The 20,905-nt window shown below is 36.3% G+C and overlaps 2 protein-coding genes across 2 annotated transcripts; one reads left to right on the plus strand and one right to left on the minus strand.

Annotated features, from left to right (window-relative positions):
• Positions 1 to 5,432: 5,432 nt before the first annotated feature.
• Positions 5,433 to 8,566, minus strand: LOC115705879 (glycerophosphocholine acyltransferase 1). Its single transcript, XM_030633326.2, has 8 exons — positions 8,129 to 8,566; positions 7,914 to 8,033; positions 7,762 to 7,819; positions 7,572 to 7,672; positions 7,090 to 7,185; positions 6,896 to 6,989; positions 6,184 to 6,421; positions 5,433 to 6,074 (listed from the first exon to the last, which is right to left on the minus strand). Exons 1-8 carry the CDS (start codon positions 8,210 to 8,212, stop codon positions 5,696 to 5,698), a joined length of 1,170 nt encoding a protein of 389 aa, XP_030489186.2. The 5' UTR covers positions 8,213 to 8,566; the 3' UTR covers positions 5,433 to 5,695.
• Positions 8,567 to 19,669: 11,103 nt separating this feature from the next.
• Positions 19,670 to 20,821, plus strand: LOC133030458 (uncharacterized). The gene is made up of 2 exons (XM_061103214.1): positions 19,670 to 20,533; positions 20,768 to 20,821. The coding sequence occupies exons 1-2, from the start codon at positions 19,670 to 19,672 to the stop codon at positions 20,819 to 20,821; spliced, it is 918 nt and encodes a 305-aa protein (XP_060959197.1).
• Positions 20,822 to 20,905: the final 84 nt, after the last annotated feature.

Genomic DNA, 20,905 nt, shown 5'->3' on the forward strand with positions numbered 1-20,905 from the left:
TTCAAGAAAGATCGAGATTTGATTAGCAATAGCTTCCACACGTTTTGAAGTGGACAAGTTCAGTGGTACTAACGATTTTAGTCTGTGGAGGATCAAAATGAAAGCATTCATTATACATTAAGGAATCTTAAGCAATCGATCGAGAAGAGCTTACAACTCTTGGAGAAAACAAGAAGAAACTCAAATAGATTCAGACAAAAGCACACAGTGCCATATTTCTGAGCTTAGGAGATGAAGTGCTCAGAGAAGTTTCAAGTGAGGAAACTACAGTAGGCTATGGGAGAAATTGGCTTCGATTTATCTGAAAAAGTCCTTAGCCAATAAATTTTATTTGAAGAAGAAAATTTACACATTGAGAATGGATGAATCGAAGAATCTCAGAAATCACTTCGATAAATTTAACAAGATTATCTTGGATCTCAACAACATAGAAGTCAAGATTGAAGATGAGGATCAAGGTATTATGTTATTGAGTTCATTGCCAAAATATTATGAAAATTTTGTGGATACAATTCTATATGTGAAGGAATATTTGACCATGACAAAAGTCAAAGCTGCACTGAATTCAAAGGAAATACAACAAAGAAATGATGAGAAGACTGATGGCCATGGAGAGGGTTTCTTTGTTCGTGGTAGATCAAATTTCAGAGATGACAAAGGTGGCTATCACATGACAAATCACAAAGGAAATCAGTACAAGGGTTCAAACCACACTCACAAACCAAGATCAAAATCAAAGATAGACAAACAATGCTATTATTGTAAGAAGGAAGGACATGACAGGGATGAATGCAAGGCATTGAAAGCCAAGATTCAAAGAGACAAAGGAAAGGAAATAGGAGATGCTGGTGTACCCTCTGATGGCTATGAATCAGCAGATGTCTTAGTGGTTTCCAGTCAAGAATATGATGATTCTTGGATACTTGACTCAGGGTGCTCAATCTATATGACACCAAGAAGGGAGTTGTTCAGTAGTTTCAAGAAGATTGATGGTGGTGTAGTTCTACTAGGAGACAACAAAGCCTGCAATGTTTCTGGTATTGGAACTGTGATGATCAAGTGAGAACCATCCAAGATGTCAGGTATGTATTTGAACTGAAAAGAAATTTGCTCTCAATTGGGGAACGTACAGAAAAAGGTTTTACCATCAAGAGTGACAGTTCACTAAAGGTTCTAAAGGGATCTCTAGTGGTTATGAAAGGTGAGCTGATAAATGGAATCTATTTTCCAAAGGGTAAAATCATCATTGGGGAAAATGATATGGTGGTTAAGAAACCAGATATTGACAACACAAGGTTATGGCATTTGAGACTTGGACAAGTGAGTGAGAGGGAAAGAGGGAGTTCTCAAAGGAAAATTGGGTGGCAAACTTGATTTCTGTGATGAATGTGTTTATGGAAAATATTGCGAGGTAAAATTCACACAAGGTAAACATATAACTCAAGGAAAGCTAGACTACATACACTCTGATCTATGGGTGAGCTCTAGAACAAAAACACTAGGAGGGGCCAACTACTTTATGAGTATAGTAGATGACTATACTAGGAATGTTTGAGTTTTTCTACTTAAAATTAAGAATCACGCTTTTAACACATTTGTTAGATGGAAAAACCTTATAGAATCCAAATAGGTAGAAAATAAAGAAGCTTAGGACTGATAATGGATTAGAGTTCTGTTCAAATGAATTCACCAAGTATCAAGATCAAGGGATTGATAGACACAAGGCTATTGTGAAAAATCTACAACAAAATAGGCTTCCAGAAAGGATGAATAAAACCCTAATGGAAGAGTAGTCTAGAAAAGAAATTCTAGGGTGAGGCACTGAAAATAACTTGCTACTTCATTAATAGGTATCACTCTACTGTCTTGAAGTTTAAAAGTTCACAAGAGTGTTGGAGGGTCACATACCAATAATTGAACACCTTAGGGTCTTTGGATGCACAACTTTTGCACACATAAGACAAGGTAAACTTGAACAACGAGCACTAGAATGCTTATTTCTTGGATACCCAGAACATGTAAAAAGGTATAAGTTATGGTGTTTAGAAGATAGATACAAGAAGTGTATCATCAGTAGGGATGTGATCTTCAACGAACAAGAAATGGCCATTAAAGTCGTAGGCACATGTGACAATTAGAAAGGTCAAATTGAAAAAGGGATTCACTTGCAAATAATGGACAGGGGAAATCAAGAAAGTCTTGCTCTAGTGGATACACAGAATTGTACTCAAGTAGAAGATGAAACAAAAGAGGAAGAAGAATATGCAACAACTAGCACACAATACTAGGGGTGTTCATCAAACCGCTTAAACCATTCAAACTGCCCGAACTGCAAAAAAATGTGGTTTGAAATTCTTTGCGATGCGATTGCGGTTTGAATTTTTCCTAAACTGCGCAGTGTGGTGCAATTTGCGGTTTTGAATTGTTAATATGTGATTTAATTGCACCGCACCGCACATTATAAAAATACTAATTTTATATTTATTTAGGTCTAATATATGAATGTCCAACCCAAAGCTCATTAATTATTGTATTGTTGAAACTTAATTTTTTTTTTCATATTTATTTTCAAGCCTTATGGTACTTTTGACAAGTGTTGCTCAAGGTTTGTAGTATTTCTGATAGTTTAATTATTTGGTGATAGTCCAAACTGCAAAAACTGTAGAAACTGCAAAAATCGCACCTCACTGCATTATTTTTTACGGTGCGGTCAGGGCCGGCCCTGGGCATAGGCTGGCTAGGCCCGCGCCTAGGGTCCACTCATTTTAGGGACCCAAATAAAAAAATTGCCTTTTAAAAAATATGCATATTTTTTTTAAAATAATTTTTAAAAATATTATTTATCTTTATAGTAAGGGCCCAATTTTTTTTTTCCTATAGTCCATTTCAACTCAAGGCCGGCCCTGGGTGCAGTTTTTATGATTTTTTAGTTTTGCGATGCGAGTGCAGTTTGTGAAATTAGAAAAACTGTATGTGCGGGTTGGTTTGAAAAAATGGTCAAAAATTGCAGCACCCGCACTGCGAACACCCCTACACAATACTATTAGCTTGTAAGAGGCAGGGAAAGAAGACAGAGTAGGTTTTGCAAACTGCACTGCATTTGCTTTGGCTTTAGTAGAGGAGATTAAAAGCACTAAGCCACAAACCTATGAGGAAGCTATAAACATCAAAGACAAGAAGATAAAAGCCATAGATGATGAAATGACATCATTGAGAAAGAATAAGACCTGGAAGGTAGTTCTAAGGCCACCTAGACAACATATCATAGGCTCCAAATGGATCTTCAAGCACAATGAAGGATTACCGAGTGAAGAAATAAGGTATAAGGATAGACTAGTGGCCAAAGGTTTCAATCAAAGAGAGGGTATAAATTTTAATAATATTTTCTCTTCAGTTGTCAAGCAAACCTATATTAGAATTATAATGACCAAAGTAACTCAATTTGATCTAGAAATGGAGCAAATGGATATAAGGACATCATTTCTCCATGGCAAACTTAAAGAGCAAACCTACATGGAAGAACCAAATGGATACAAAAATAGCAAACAAAATTAGATATGCCTCTTGCAGTAATCTCTTTATGGGCTCAACCAAGCCCCTAAGCAGTGAAACTTGAGATTCCATGAGTTTATGATCTATATTGAATATACAAGAAGTGATTATGATCATCTGTGTACTATAATAATGAACCAATCTAGTTATCATTATATGTTAATGACACTCATCACAAGAAAGAAAAGATATGCAATAGATAAATTGAAAGTACAATTGAGCACAAAATTTGAAATAAAAAACTTTGGAGAGGCTAAGAAAATTCTAGGGATAAATATCAAAAGAGAGAGAGAGAGAGAGAGATCAGAGAAGATATCACTGTCCCAAAGGAATTACATACATAAAGTTATTGACAAGTTCTGTATGAGTGAAGCAAAGCCTGTCAGCACCCCTCTAACACAACACTTCAAATTGACACATGCCCAAGCACCTAAAACAGAAGAAGAAAAGAGATACATGGATTCAGTACCTTATGCATCATGTGTAGGTAGCCTAATGTACTGTACGACGTGAACTAGGCCAGATTTGGCTTATGCCTTGAGCATGGTTAGCAGATTCATATTTAACCCAGGGAAAGAGCATTGGTTTGCAGTTAAATGAGTGAGGTACCTAAAGGGTATAGTAGATGTTGGTCTTGTCTACAACAACAAGCTGGAAATAGAAATTAAAGTAAATGAATTTGTTAATTCTGACTATGTAGAAAAGATAGACACAATGAGATCAATAACATGGTATGCATTTACTGTCTTAGGTGGACGTGTTAGCTGGATATCTAACCTTTAGAAGGTGGTTGCACTGTCATCAATTTAGGTAGGATATATGACTACTACAGAAGCCATAAAAAAATATCTAGCTCAAGGGTTTCACCAAGGAATTGAGGTTTAAATTAGATGACCTAACAGTGCATTGTGACAACCAAAGTGCATTGTACTTAATGAGAAATCCAATTTTTCATGATAGGTCTAAACACATAGATATAAAGCTACACTTTATCAGAAATATAACAGAAAAGAAAGTGTTTGTGAAGAAGATTGGAACAAAGGAGAATCCAACAGACATGATGACCAAATATGTGAGTTTAAACTTGCTAAACATCCTCAAGTGCTAGTTGAAGAATCAAGTCCACTTTAGTCCCGTCTCTATAGCAAAGTCCTCACTTAATGACCATTGTGATTGGTCACTAATTGAGGAACATTTCCCTAAGCTAACTACTTTACCTAACTTATTGTTGTTGACAATTATAATTGATACACCTACACAAAGCTATATATAGTTTTAGAGAGAGAGAGAGAGAGAGAGAGAGAGAGAGAGAGAGAGAGAGAGAGAGAGAGAGAGAGAGAGAGAGGGTCGTAATGGCATGGTGTGTATCTAATCACTATAGCCTCAAGTGAGAATCAATTGTAGTCGAAGCAAGGGTTCTTTGAGTTTGAGTCCGACTACTCTTTGTGAATATTGATTGTAATACACCTTTGTTCTTAGCTCAATAAAGATTCTAAAGCCATTAGGGGGGCTGTTCTAGCCGGGGGAGTAGACAGGTGACAGGTGATGTATTCATCATCATCTTGTTGGAACCTCATTCAGTTTTTGGTATTCTGTTTTATGTTTTATGCATTTGTGTTAAATTCTATTCACCATTTTCATGTTAGTATTACACTTGTTCTAATTCAAATTGCATTGTCTTGTGTTTCATTGTTCTTGATCAAGTAATAAATCACAACAGATATTAATATATATCGACAGTGTAACATTGATCATGTGTATGAATAAGAAGACAGTGTGTGACAAAATATATCTTTCATAAAATATCCATAAAAATATTTGACCGACTGACAGAAGTGCACTCGTGATATATATCTCCAACATTGTCGACATTTCATGTATGCTTCAGAAAATTTTCATATTTCAATCCATTAATTTCTATTTTTGGTGCAAAGGTGCATCGTGCATATAAGAAACAAGATTAAAATGACATGTCCAAAATCGAAGAACATTTTCTGGCTAACCAAAACCTATGGAAACCAACACTATTCAAACTACAAAGAGCTAGTTTGTGGGCAAACCAGGTGACAAATTAGGATTAGAGGTATAAACTTGACTAGTAATTTTTATGACACCAGAACAGGGTGTACTTTCAAGACAGACACTAGCTTTCGACTGAATTCTGTGCCTCAACAGAGTGGGAATTTTCTGCGGAGTGGGAATTTTCTGGCACAATATGGGGTGGCTCTTGTTCAGTTTGTGCCGGCTGCATCTCTGACTTCTTTTTCTCCTTGAGAATAACCTGCCTAGGCATTACATCTAGCAAAAAGCTCCCTCCATTCCAAGCAGTGGCAGAGACCTTCAGTATTTGAAAAATGAGATGTAATTCATAAGACAAGAAGATGGGAACTGTAAGCGCCATAGTCGCTACTGTGAAAAGGCCTTGTAGCAAAATGTACATAAACGGGCGGTTTTGGTCCCCAAGCAAACCACTCAAACGCCACCAACTGTTATTTGCTTTCTGAGCTTTCTTTGAAAGCTCCCTACAAAAGTATATAGTAATTAGAAGAGGTGAAAAAGAAGAAACAACTAAAGAGATCATTACAAAAAATTAGTGACAAATTTCAGAAAGGTGGGATAAAGAATAAAAACCTGTAGGAAGTCATGACTTCAGGATCTCTTAACAGCCTTTGTCGACGTAAGACATTGACGATGAGGAAGTATAGAATCTGCCAGAGAGTGTATGCAAATAAGGGAACCACAAAGAGCCATGTCCATAGGTAAGATTTGTCTTCTACATAAGGCCATGAACTTCTGCGAGAAGATCCTTCTGGATGCATGGCTGCGAAGGTTGCTGGATCCCACCATCGAATGGTAAAGAAAACTATACCTGTATCATTTTTTATATACAAGAAAAAATAACATTAATAGGGTAAAAAATAACATTAATAGGGTGTGATAATTGGGGATGCCAAGCCAGGATAACAATAAAAAACGGATGACTGAACCAGATACTACGCTGCTGCTGCTATACAGCATAAACGCTATGGCTTTGACACGCCGATAAACAAACTAGTAGACTTTGGTATGGTGATAAACATTAGAGTCTAGGATTATGTACTAGTTGAACAATGGTAATACATTTACTTGGTTGGGTCAATAGCTGAAGCACTCCTTAATATCTACTTGGATCTTTGACCAATGTTTGAAATGCAGGGACCCCAACAGCAGATAACCACAACAAACACAACAAAGAAGATATCCAGCAAAATTCCAATTTCCACATACAGAACTTAAAATTGATACACCAGAATTTTCTCTAGAAGGAAAGCCAATCAGGCATTCCAAAATTTTATTCACTCACCGGGTAGAAGATGTATAAGGACACTAACAAGTTTATCAAGAGAGCTAAACACCAAGCTACAACGCCAAACAATCAATGCCCATGCTAATGGCCCCTGACATCAATCAAAGAGTCAAAACTCGTAAGTTATTTGTACTCACTTTTTCAGTCAAGAGGGAATAAAAAAGTTCTACAGCAAAGTGCTACTTCTTTACCTCAGCAAACGAGAAGCAGATCATGAAAAGCTTTTCATTCCTTGGATACAGAAGAAGATCAACCAAAAAAATTGTATTTGCATAGTAGCAAAAGTCCTAAGACATGAAGGGAAAAAAAAATGAAGTCATTCTTCACTTCAACTTCAATGAGTTGAACAAAACATGAACAATATATAAAACAAAAATCTGAGGTAACATCAAGATTGACTGGAAAGTATAAAAATGAGTTTGGTAAAGCCATAATGAGACCAAAACGGTTTAACCAATCTTTTATTAACATATTGAAAGCTAATTTGGTAATCATTTCAGGCACCTGCAGACTACATTTACTACAAATGGGTGGTCAAAACAGGTAACACAAATTTTCATGAATGCTAAAACTAGTAAGGAATTAGCCATTTGTTACAGTGATAGTGAGACACCTTCTGAGATTCATTACTGAGCAATGAAGATATATCTTTTAAAAATATACTAAAACTTACCAAAAGATAGTAATGCCACTTCTTGAACCTGTAGTATATCCACCTAAGGGGAACGAATATAACATAGAACAAACAATATATATAGCGAATATCCTGCGGTCCTGTTACATATATAAAAGAAAATAATAAATAAATAAATAAATTGTACATTCAAGTGTAATTACTGCAAAAAAATAACTGCCATACTCACTTGCTCCCAAGAGAAAGCAAAACCCACCAAACCAGAGCACTCCCATAAGATGAGTCACCTAAAAAAAGAAAAATTAAATGCTATTTACACCTTGTCACTGTACGAATCCAAATCCATCAAAATTAATCTTTCATAGACATAGACAGACAAACCTTGCTTATAAAACTTTCGTGTTCTTCTGCTTGTTTGGCGATCTTAACAGCCTGTTTGGATAGGATCTCCTTTGTCTGAACCGCTTGCTTCGAAAGCAAATCCTTCGTTTGAGCAACTTTCTGGAAAAACCAAACAAAACCCAGATCATAATACGAAAGATAAACAGGACCCACGATCCGTAACGAAATGAAACGAATTCACGGGTTGATCATACCTTGGATCGATCCTTGAACCTTTGCTTCACCTGCTGAAACGAATCCCCATTTGATTCTTCACCTGAATCTTCGTTTTTTGACATCTTGGTTGGCAATATGAATGAAGTGCGAAGGATTAGAAATTAGAATTTAGAAGGAGAGGAAGAGAGGGTGGTAGTGATTGTTGGAGTATGAAAGGAGACGAGAAATGAGTCGCTCTGCTTCAAATTAACATGCACGGACTCCTAAGTTATTAACTATACCTTTCTTCCTAATTTTGATTAGTAAGAACTTATTATACCCTTAATGATTGATCATTATACATTCCACGTGGCAATTTTGGACTTAAGCCAATGCATACATCATCCTCCTCTTAACTCAATTTTTCATTTTTCTTTTTCTTTTTCTTTTTCTTTTCTCATAAAGACTAAATACCTTACTCTTGTTGAAATATAATGTATGCAATCTCTTTTTTTTCCCTGTAAAGATAAATAGTTTGTTATATTATAAAGCAGCGGTTATATTGCTGTTGGTATAATAAGTATTAAATTTTATATAATTTAAGAAAATAATTTTTAAAAATATCATTAATTAATTATAAAACACTATTTATAAAAATTACTGATATCACTAATACGCAATACATATTATCATGGGTTATGACTTAAATTAAATGTAGAATATGAAAAATTAATTGTGAACAAATCCTATATATAAACTTGCAAGTTGTGAATTAAGAATGAAAAAAATTTTGGAGTATCTGTAACGAGACACTCTGACTAAGTAATCTATTTTTCATTTATTTATTTGTTAACTTTTTTTATAAACCCACATTGTATTTGAAATAATTAATTTATGATTTAAATGCCAAACATAGATAAGTGTATACTCTGTTTAGCACTGGAACTTTAATTTCCGCAAAAGGAGGTGAAGTCTATTTCTTTCAAAATAAAAATTAAGTAAAGAGGTGCAATTTTAATTTTAGTAATATTAATTTCTTAATAGCAGTTGTTAGTGGTGATTTTTATTATATTATAAATGGTATTGCATTTACTTTTGTTAACCTCTTTAGACAAACAATGATTCAATGAGATTTTCTTTCAAAAATATATAAATAAATAAACAAAGTTTATATATATAATGTATATATTTGCTGTTATACCGAAATTAAATACAGTAAAATTGGAACGAATTACCGATAGAATAATCTGGCTGAGTCGCGGACAATGTCGCTCTCTTTAAGACGTTTCGCGGCTGCGAAATGTGCACGACGATCCTAGCAACCACGGCGTCCCAAGGGATAAAACGACCTGCGTATAATACGATACGTTACGCAGGCTTGTATCGGCTCGCCAACACCCTGCTTGTTTGCTCTCAGAAAAATCGTAAAGAAAGAAAAGAATTTTTTTTTTTTAATGTAGAAAAGATGTGTTCTTACGTTGTTCTGATACGACTTATATAGAAGTCGATCGAAGGAAAAAACGGTAAGAAAACGGTAATATTATCGTGGGAGGAGTTGGATCGTGGGAGGAAAAGGCGGATCATTGACTGATCGCGTTTTACCTCTTCTGATCACGTGTTAAAAATTAATTAATAAATAAATAAATAAATAAAAATAAATCTTTATTTAATTAAATAATTTTTCTTCAAAAAATAAAGTGACACCTCACCCGCCAACCCGGCCCGGCTCGGATCGGTCGGTCGGACGGACGGCGGCGGCGGCGCGCGCGCGCGTGTGTGGTGGTCCAGTGTGTGAGTCCTCACCCATGCGCGCAAAGCTTGGGTACCCCGCAGGGCCCGAGCCATATCTCGAACTTGCACTAGATATACGCCCTTAAAATGTAGTGTTTACATCATGTGGGACTCTGCTCACACACTTCGCTTTTCTATTTTTTACATATTTCATACAAAGTTCCAACAATCCCCCACTTGAAATTTTTAAAAATATTTTCTCGAGCAACCTCGGCAAGCTATAAGACGGTGCTTCGGCAAAAGATATCTTTCGATTTGAATCTTGCATAGTGAATACGATTTAGATTTTACTAGAGTGACTCGAAGTCTTGAACTACATCTCTAACGCGTCGTACCACGCACCAATCTTTCAAGGGTGTATTCAAATAAGCCCGTGCGTTAATGGCCATGCACGTCTATCCCGGTATAGTGAACGCTACAGAAATTTTGCCCCAAATTTCATAGGAAGCGGCCCCAACTCCCACATTCACATAGGTGAGTCTATCAAGTACTCCTTGTAGCTCGGTACTCCACTCCACATAGAGTATAGATCTCATTAAGAGTTTCTATTAACTCATCCTCTTATCGCTTCAGGACTTCATGCTTCTCGTATAACTATAGCATGATCAACACATATCAATTCATAATTTGTTATTACCGTTGAACCTAATTCTTGGGATCTCCAGGTCATTAGGTTGGGTTACCATTATGAGTGACTCATTCTTCTAAGGGCAATAGTCCCATTCCTTTCGAAGTTTTATAGACTTTCTCTCACAGCTAGTCCTTTCGTCAAAGGATGCGCTAAATTGTCATCGATGCGTACATGATCCTTTCTAACGACTCTGTTGAGAGGAACTCTCTAGCAGTCTTTGTGCTTACGACGGATTTGTCGTTTCTTGCAGATTATAATAACGGTTACGGACTTTGCAATAGCGCGGTACTATCGCAATGGATCAACTACGAGTGGTATCGGTTTTTCCCATAAAGGGATCTCGTTAGCAGGGCTTAAGCCAACACCAGCTTCTTCAGCAGCGAGAGGCTAGTGCTATCATTCGAGCTCCATGGTGGGCTGTGCTAAAATAGTACGTTTCTTTGACTTCCAGAAACGGCGCCACGGTATGCTTTAAAAATATAGCCACTTGTAGCTTTGGAGTCATCGACAAAGTGTTCGATGCATCCTTTGTATCCTTGAGGACAGTTTGGAAACCTTTGATAGTGTAATCCAAGGTTCATGGTTCTCTTAAGGTATCTCATTACCCTCTCAATAGCATGCCAATGCTCTATACTAGGCCTCTTTTGGTAAACACTGCATAATAATCCCACGACATAGGCAATGTCGGGTCTCGTACAATCGGTGGCATATCGAAGGCGCGATGATGCTCGCATAATCAGATTGTCTCACACCGTCACCAGGTGTTATTGAATAGCTTTACACTTGGATCATATGGTGTGCGAAACGGGTTTACTGGTCAAAGTAATTATATTTCTTAAGAATCTTCTCGATGTAATGAGATTGATCCAAAGAAATTCCCTTTTCGGACCTAGTAATCTTAATACCAAGGATTACATCGGCTTCTAGAGGTCCTTCATATCAAAGTTAGCACACAATAATGATTTCACGGCATTAACGGCATGGATATTTGAACCAAATATAAGCAAATCATCCACATATAGGCAAATAATTGTGCAAATGTCATTATGAGATTTATAGTAAATACATTTGTCACTTTCATTCACTTTGAAACCATACGAGATAACTAAATTGTCAAACTTCTCATGCCATTGCTTAGGTGCACGCTTAAGACCATACGGGGATTTATCTAACTTGCAAACCTTATGTTCACACGGCACAGGATCACGAACCCTTCGAGTTGATCCATGTAAATTTCTTCTTCTAATTCACCATTAAGGAGCAGCTGTTCTAACATCCATTTGGTGCACAACTAAATTGTGTATAGCGACCGGAGAAATTAAAACTCTAATGGATGTTATTCTAGTGACGGGTGAAAAGGTGTCAAAGAAATCTACATTCTCTCTTTGTCTAAAACCCTTTGCTACTAAGCGAGCTTTGTATTTGTCAACGGTTCCATCGGGTTTCAATTTCTTTTTCGGAATCCACTTACAACCTATAGTTTTGCACCCGTGGTAAGTTTGTATAATGCGGGTTTTATTCTTAATAAGTGAGTCCATTTCATCATCAACGGCCTCTTTGCCACAGGTCGGCATCTATGGAAGACAAAGCTTCTTGGAGGTTGGCGGGGATCCTCTCCTAAGGTGTAAGCACAAAAATGCGAACCAAAAGTTTTTTCTACTCTAGCTCTCTTGCTTCTTCTAGGTTACATTTCATTACTCTCGGTGTGCTCATTATCCCTAATGGTAGGAACATTGCTAGTAGATGTACCCCCACTTTATTTCTTAATTTAAAAGGAAATCTATGTTCATAAAATTCGGCATCATTAGATTCCTTATAACATGTGCATTCGAATCATAGAATCTATATGCTTTGCTATTCACCGCATATCCAATAAATACACATTCATAGGCTCTACTAGCGAGTTTTATTCTCTTAGGATCGGGAATCCTAACATAAGCTAAACAACCCCAGGGTTCTAAAATAAGACACATTTGGTTGCCTATTTTTCAAGATCTCATAAGGTGAAAATTTACTCTTAGTTTTAGGAACTCTATTCGAACATAACAAACGATCAATAAAATTTCACCCCACCGGTGAGATGCGGCAGAGAATTCAACAAAATAGCCACAACTAATTCGGTAAATGTTCTATTTTTTCTTTCGGCTTTAGTTCATTTCGGGTGAATATGGTGCGGTCCTTTCGTGTATCATACCATGTGAATTATAAAATTCAATAAACGAGTTTGATTCATATTCGAGTTCCTCATCACTACGAAGCATTTTTATTTTCTTATTATATTGATTCTCAATTTCGGCTACGAATAATTTAAACATGTCAAGTGCATCATTTTTATTTTTCATCAAGTACATAAGTAAAGTCGAACGGTCATACTATGAAAGTAATAAAATAACGTTTACCATTTACGGTTAGCGTTCCATCAAGTTCACATATATCGGAATGTATCAAATCTAAAGGTTCGGTTTTTTTAGTAGCGATTTATGTGGTGTCTTAGTTATTTTTGCTTGACTACAAAAGATACATTTTTCAAAATCCTTTTCGACATTTTCGGGATTAAGCCAATATTACTCATATTCTTAATGATACGTTTATTAACATGACAAAGTCTAGAATGCCAAACATTAAAATCACACGGCATGTAAGCGAAGAAGATACTTTATTAAATTCAACATTTAATTTAAACATTCCATCGGTAGCATAACCCTTCCCCACAAAAGTACCATTCTTAGTGATGGTGTACAAATCGGCCCAAATTGTTTGAGTAAACCCGGCCTTATTAAGCAAAAAACCGAAACCGAGATTCTTTCTCATCTCGGGAGTGTGCATTACATCTTTCGGCAATAAGGTTCTTCCGAGGTAAACTTTAGCTCCACGTTTCCGAGTTCCGGCAACAATAGTGGTGTGGGAATCTCCCAAACAACACTTTCTTGTCATCGACGGCAGGTGTATGTCTTAAACATAGCACGATCATAGCGAAACATGGCGAGAGGCGCCGGTGTCTACCCACCATCCTTCGATCCACCAATCATATTGATCTCGGAGATCATAGCTATAAAAGCTTCTTCGGTCAAGTTAGCACACGGAGCGAAACTAGGCTTGTTCAGACACTTTCGTGCCATATGACCGGCTTGTTACGGTTGTAACACAAAAGCATCGGGGTCATTCGTTTATGTGGAGGTGGGCACCTTCCATGTTGGTTCTATTATGGTTCCAACTCGATTATTGTTACGAGGAGGGTTGTTGCGGTTAGAATTAGAATTCGAGTTGCGGTTCTGATTCTTAAAATTTTTGCCATTAGGCTTCGAAGCCGTGGTGTGGATTTCTTAGTGTTGTTGTTTGAAGAAACAAGCACTTCATCTTTACTGGTCTTGTTTTCTTGCTTCCTCCTGTATACGAAGGCGGGTGATCAAACTTTCTAAGGAAAATTCCTTAGTCTTATGCACGAGTACTTTTGAAATCCTTCGGGAAGGGGTAACTTATCAATTAATACGAAAGACTTGAAGCTTGTTCATCTAAAGTCATACCTTCGAGATGATCTCATGTGCAATTTTACGAAGCTCGTGAGATTGGGCTTCCACGGAGTTTGTCGTCCACCATTTGATACTTGAGGTAGCGGCCCGACGGCATACTTTTTAGTTCCGGCTTCCGGTATCGTATTTTAACTTTGAGCATCCCATATTTCGTTTCTTGATTTATACGAATTATAATAGTCATACGGATCGTCGAATCGTTAAGAATAAAATTCTTACGAGAGGAAGTCATTTTCGACCCGGGAGTCCAAATCCTTTTGTTGCTTCTCGCGTTCGGCCTCTTTGTCCTTGTCGGTAGAAGCTTCGAGGAGACGGCGAAACGAGCGGTGAGAACGAAAGCAACTTTCTTCATCGTCGGGTAGAACAACATCTTGTTTCCATCGGCTTAAAATGTAATCCTCGAAACGGAAAGGCTTGTTAATATCGTTAGAAGCGAGAACCCGAGAAAATTCATCGGTAGCGGCCATAGCGAGCTGGACGTCTTAAAATTGTTATACGAAATTAAATACGGTAAAATTGGAGCAGATTACGATAGAATAATCTGGTGAGTCGCGGACAATGTCGCTCTCTTTAAGACGTTTCGCGGCTGCGAAGTGTGCACGGCGATCCCCAGCAACCACGGCGTCCCAGGGATAAAACGGCCTCTGTATAATACGATACGTTGCAAGGCGCGTATCGCTCTGTAACACCCTACTGTTTGCTCTCAGAAAAATCGTAAAGAAAGAAAAGAATTTTTTTTTTAATGTAGAAAAGATATGTTCTTACGTTGTTCTGATACGACTTATATAGAAGTCGATCGAAGGAAAAAAACGGTAAGAAAACGGTAATATTATCGTGGGAGGAGTTGGATCGTGGGAGGAAAAGGCGGATCATTGACTGATCGCGTTTTACCTCTTCTGATCACGTGTTAAAAATTAATTAATAAATAAATAAATAAATAAAAATAAATCTTTATTTAATTAAATAATTTTTCTTCAAAAAATAAAGTGACACCTCACCCGCCAACCCGGCCCGGCTCGGATCGGTCGGTCGGACGGACGGCGGCGGCGGCGCGCGCGCGCGTGTGTGGTGGTCCAGTGTGTGAGTCCTCACCCATGCGCGCAAAACTGGGTACCCCTTGGGGCGGCCGTATCTCAAAGCTTGCCTTAGATATACACTTAAAATGTAGTGTTTACATCGTATGGAATTCCTATACTTTCACACACTTCACTTTTCTATTTTTACATATTTCATACAAAGTTCCAACATTTGCACATTGAGATCTTTTTTTTTATGAGGGAAAAAAGTATTTGATTATATAGGGACATAGGATTATTATTTTACTGATAATTTAATCAAAGTTAATAGGCGAATCACCCCATTAAGCTATAGTTAATAAATATTTTGAATACCAAGCCACACTAGCCACCAGCTAGTTGTCTTGTAATATTTATCCAATCGTTTCATTGTTCAAAAAAATATTTATCCAATCCATTTTGTCAGAAAAAAATAACAAAATAGAAAAAGAAATCCTACGGTTCGTCGGTTAATGCAACAACTCCGCAAAAAATCTAACCATACACGTGGATTCCACCCATATAAAGATGCATGTTAATTTACTGTCCCATAGTAGTATGCTGCCACGTGTACATAGACGTGGCAAATTAGTTTCTTTCAGATTTATCAGGGTGTCTGATTATACCCACTTATCTTCCTACGTGGCATGATATTATTGGTTATTAGACTGTATTTACCGGCCGAAGGTGTTTATAATATTCTATTGGCCAAGTTAAAAATATCTATCTACGTGGTCAGAAAATGGATCAGAAAAATGCAGTAGCCAATAAAGAAAAGTGTATTTCTCTGGACAAAATAATAAAATATATGTACCAGCATACGTATATGTCTACTTTTATTACATAAAAAAAATAAATAAATAAGAGTTTACTATTTCTATATTTTTAACATCGTTCATCAATTATTCACAATTTCATATTAATAAAAGTTATCTTCGACTGTACTCAGAAAAATAAAAAAAGTTATCTTCGACCTATCACTATATATACTATGAATGAGTGATGATTTTTTTTTTTGTTTTGTTAGCCAACTCTAAAAAAAGGTAGCAGTAATTTTTTTTTTTTTTTGAGAACTGGTAGTAGTAATATTAAAGCAATAAATAATAACACATCAAGTCATTTTTAAGGATAATTTTCACTAAAAATCAGAAAAGAAAAAAATATATTAATAAGTTTGTAAAAAAAGGGCATATTAAACCATTTTATTGGTTTTAACTATTTTTATACATTTTAGGAGATCGATGTATATATTTTCCAAAATATTCAATATTTAGTCATATAATTTCTTCCTACTGCTTAAAAAACCTAATAAGTTATTGTAAATATATTTTCTTTTTTTTTAAAAAAAAAAAAAAGAAGAAATAGTTATTTGTCACTAACGTCAAAAAAATATCTATAATTCGTAAAGTAAATCATAAATTCTAACATTTTTTTTTTCAAATAAATATTTTGAAAATATACATATATTTGGATATATGGCACACATGCCTTGTTAATTACAAAAAGAAAAAAAAAATCTCAACTAATATTGTATTGAAAAGAGGAGATAAAGGATTAGGAAATAGTACGCTTTTCTAGAAGAGCTGATTGAAGCTTTCTAGAAAGTTGTAGAAGAAGGAAGCTAGTTATAGTGATGGAAATTCACAATAGCAGAAGAAGCTTCTAGCACAATCATATTAATTTCATATGCTTCCCACTTGTTTCCGTTCTCACATTCCAGGCCTTTTATCATTTTTTTCTTTCTTTCTCTCTTTTTTATTGGAAATTATATATATAAGATAATACAAATGGAATTACATAAATAATTATAATTTAAGAAAAAATAAAATAAAATAACAATCAATCAAAATATTTAGGAGTGTAAGTAGGTCGGGTCTGATCCGACTATGATTTGACTTGATCCAGATCATGTAAGGATCTATCCCGCCCGCTCCTTTAAATCAGATACCTGGATTGGATCAGATCCGACCCGACTTATTCAGATCGAATTTGATCCGACCCGACTCTTTTTTTTTAAAAAAAAAGAATTTTAATATTAACTTATAATTTTATATCTATTTAATTTTGTATTAGTATTATTAAATACAATACTATGTTTGGTATTGACATGTATAAATAGATTGTGTAAAGATTCGGGTCCGGGTCCTGGTCTCGGGTCCCGAGTTTGGTCTTGGTCCAGGTTCGGGTTCCGATCTCGGTCCGGGTCTGGGTCTGGGTCCCGGGTCTAGGTCCGAGTCCGGGGTCTGGGTCCAAACTAGGTTCGAGTTCGGGTCCGGGGTCGGGGTCCGGACCAGGTCCGGGTACCGGGCCTGAGTTCGGGTCCCGGGTCTAGGTCTGGATTCGGGTCCGGGTCCGGGTCCCGAGTCCAGGTCCTAAGGTATCCGAGTCTGGGGTCCAAGTCTTGAGTTAAGTTTTTTTAAAATAAATTGAAATCGGGTCGGATCAAATCCGATCTATAAAAAAATTAGGCGGGGCAGAGCGAATCTGATCCAAGATCCAATAAGTATCCGAATGTTTCGGATCAGAGGTGATTCGTCGGATCGGAACTCCAACCCGCTCCAACTAAATAGATCTTTTTGATATGCCTAAAAATATTACAACAATCTCATCACATTTACAAGCCTATCAAACGCTATGGAAAGTTAGCAATCACTTCTATTGGGTATGGATTCTTCTAAGGTTGTTTTTGTTTTTTTTAAAAGCAATGATATATCATTGTACAATAAAAATAAGAGTTCACCAGTCTAATAACCAAAAACTAATTATCTCAAACACAAAAAGGGAAATTGTTCAACTAAACAAGTAATTTATCTAACCGAAAAGCATAAATCGATAAACTGTTAATCTTTATGTAACCATATTAACCATACGACGAGCATGAACTAAGGATACTCTGTTAGAGAGTCTCACATTGCTAATGTGTAGAAAGATAATAAAAGGAAAATTTACATATATACTGCTTTTTCACCGAAACTTTACAAATATACTGCAACACGACAAATACAACTTTTTTACTGTCCAAGCCCAATAACTTAAGTTTTATACTGTGAACAGTAAAAAACACAAAAAAACGGGAACTCCTTCGTGTTTGGGGACGGGCCGGAGTCGGAGATAACCAAGAAAAAACCATTAAATCCGGCTAAGAGTTTTTGCTAAATCTAAGGATAATCGAAGAACAAGATTTACAAAAGATTTTTCCCCAAAAAACAGAGGTAAACACAACAAAACCCAAATTAGTTTAATTCTTAAAAAACTACACACAAAAAAAAACCCAGATTTAGATCTGAAGTTTAAGAAAAAAAAAACGAAAAAAATAATTTGATGTTGTTTAATTTATGATGTGAATTGATAAATGAGGGTTGTTTTATTGTTAATTTGCCGTTTCTAACACAAAATGATTGGTAAATATACTTGACAAACTACTACAGTTGTTCATACAAAAAATTAGGGTTGTTCTAATGTTGTTTTGCCGTTATTAATACAAAAACATTCTTAATTATATGTATCAAAAAAATAGCATAAGAATAACTAATAAAAAATATACTGGGTAATTTTGTTTGGTTGTTTTGCTGTTGTTTTACTCTTGTTGTATTGTTGTTTTAACATGAAATAATACACGTAAATGTAATATATGGAACAATGACATGTAATGGAACTTCTACCAGTACTCATAAAGAGCAATGGACAATGGAATGAAGATTACAATTATGTCAACTATGTGGCTAGTGGAGAATTCATACCAACAAAATGCAATTATGAAGAGCTACTGCAAATACTGCTTACTTCATTGGGGTGCGAAAACACCAGAACAACACTACAAATACAGTACCAAGCTAAAAAAGGAATACCACCGATAAAAATATTCAACGATCGAAGCCTCTACTTTTACTTGGAATTGAAAATCAAAGAAACAGATTTCACCACATATCCACTATGCGTCAACCAGGAAAACAACAACACAACACCTGCTGCAACACCAAATTTGATATCCACAACAACACCGTATGAAGATAATGTGGCAATGATCGAAAACAACACAACAACGCTTGAAAACAACATAACAACAACAGAATCATACACAGCGGGACAGCAAACAGAAGAAGGGGAACAGTCAGAAACAAGAGAATATGAGAACGAAAAATTCGACATAATTGATTATGCAAATCTGGTTGCTGAAGAAATGGTAGAAAAACTTGAAAACACCAGTAAAAAACTGGATCCAGAAATCGACCTCAACAATGCAAAGTTAATAACAGACAAGCATCACCCGAAGTGGAAAAAGGACAGGCATACAAAGACAAGGAAACTCTGAAGAATGTCCTCAGCTACTACGCAATCAAAAACAACTTTCAGTACAAAGTGTGGAAGTCCTGCTCTTAAGAGTACAGTTTGAAATGTGTTTACGAAAGCTGCAATTGGTCTCTACGAGCATCGAGAAATGGCCCAACAAACACATTCATAATCAGGAGGTTCTCAAAAATCCACACATGCCTCATAAATATTAGGCATGAAGACCAAAGGCAAGCAACATCGAAACTGATCGGGAAATGCATAAAACTGAAGTTTCTGAACATAAAGACAAAGGCAACACCGATGGACATAAAAGGAGAGTTGAAATACAGGTATGACATCAAGATGAACTACATGAAAGCTTGGAGAAGTAAGGAACATGCAGTAAATGACTTAAGAGGAAACACTAGTGACTCGTACAACCTAATACCGAGTTTCTTACACATGGTGGAAAAAAGAAACCCAGGATCAGTTGTGGATCTGAAAACAACAGAAGACAACATCTTACTTTTTGTTTTCATGGCGTTGGACGCATCCATAAAAGGGCGGGGAGCATGCAGACCGATAGTTGTGGTGGACGGAACATTCCTCAAAACAGCTTATGGGGGAACTTTGTTGTGCGCATGCACACAAGATGCAGCAAGTCATATTTTTCCACTAGCGTTTTGTGTTGCAGATTCTGAGAATGACCAATCTTGGAAATGGTTCTTCAAAAAATTTAAAGAAGCGTATGGGGTCCGGGAACACCAATGCCTAATTTCAGACAGGAATGAAAGCCTCATCAAAGCAGAAATATATCCAGAAATTACACACAGTTTCTACGGGTACCACATTTTGAGCAACCTTAAAACAAGCTTCAAACAACATGCTGCCAAATACAATCTGCCATTCTTTGGAGCAGTGAAAGCCTACACAGAAAAGCAATTCGAGTTCCCCATGGCTGAATTGGATGGATTGGACAAACGCATAAGACCTTACTTAAAAAAAGTCGGTTATGAAAAGTGGTCAAGAATTCATAGCCAAAACAAGAGGTATTCTACAATAATCTCAAACATATCAGAATCACTGAACGCCGCAAATCTAGCAGCAAGGGAGCTACCAATTACAACCCTGCTAGAATGCTTGAGAGCATTGGTGCAACAATGGACACATACTAATAGGACAAAAGTACACAACACCTTTATAAGCTATCACCAGCTGGAGAAGACATACTGCTTGAAAATTACACATACTCATTGAACCTGGAGGTAACATATTCATTATGCTTCTTTTTTTAAAAAAAAAAAAAAATCCTAAACAAACAGTAAGTGCATATGTTGTTGTATTGTTGTTTTTATAGTTTTGTAGTGTTGTTGTTAAAATATCATCTATGTTTTTTTTTTTTAATAAAATTTGAAACAGGTTAAAGCAACAACAGATTACTTGTTCGAGGTAACAAGAATGAAAGAATCGTGAGAAGTAGACCTAGAAAAAAGAACATGCACGTGCAACAGGTTCCAAATAGATGAAATGCCCTGCGAGTGATGAGGGAGATGAACA

This window comes from Cannabis sativa, chromosome 1, assembly GCF_029168945.1.
Source record: "Cannabis sativa cultivar Pink pepper isolate KNU-18-1 chromosome 1, ASM2916894v1, whole genome shotgun sequence".
Lineage (NCBI taxonomy): Eukaryota > Viridiplantae > Streptophyta > Magnoliopsida > Rosales > Cannabaceae > Cannabis > Cannabis sativa.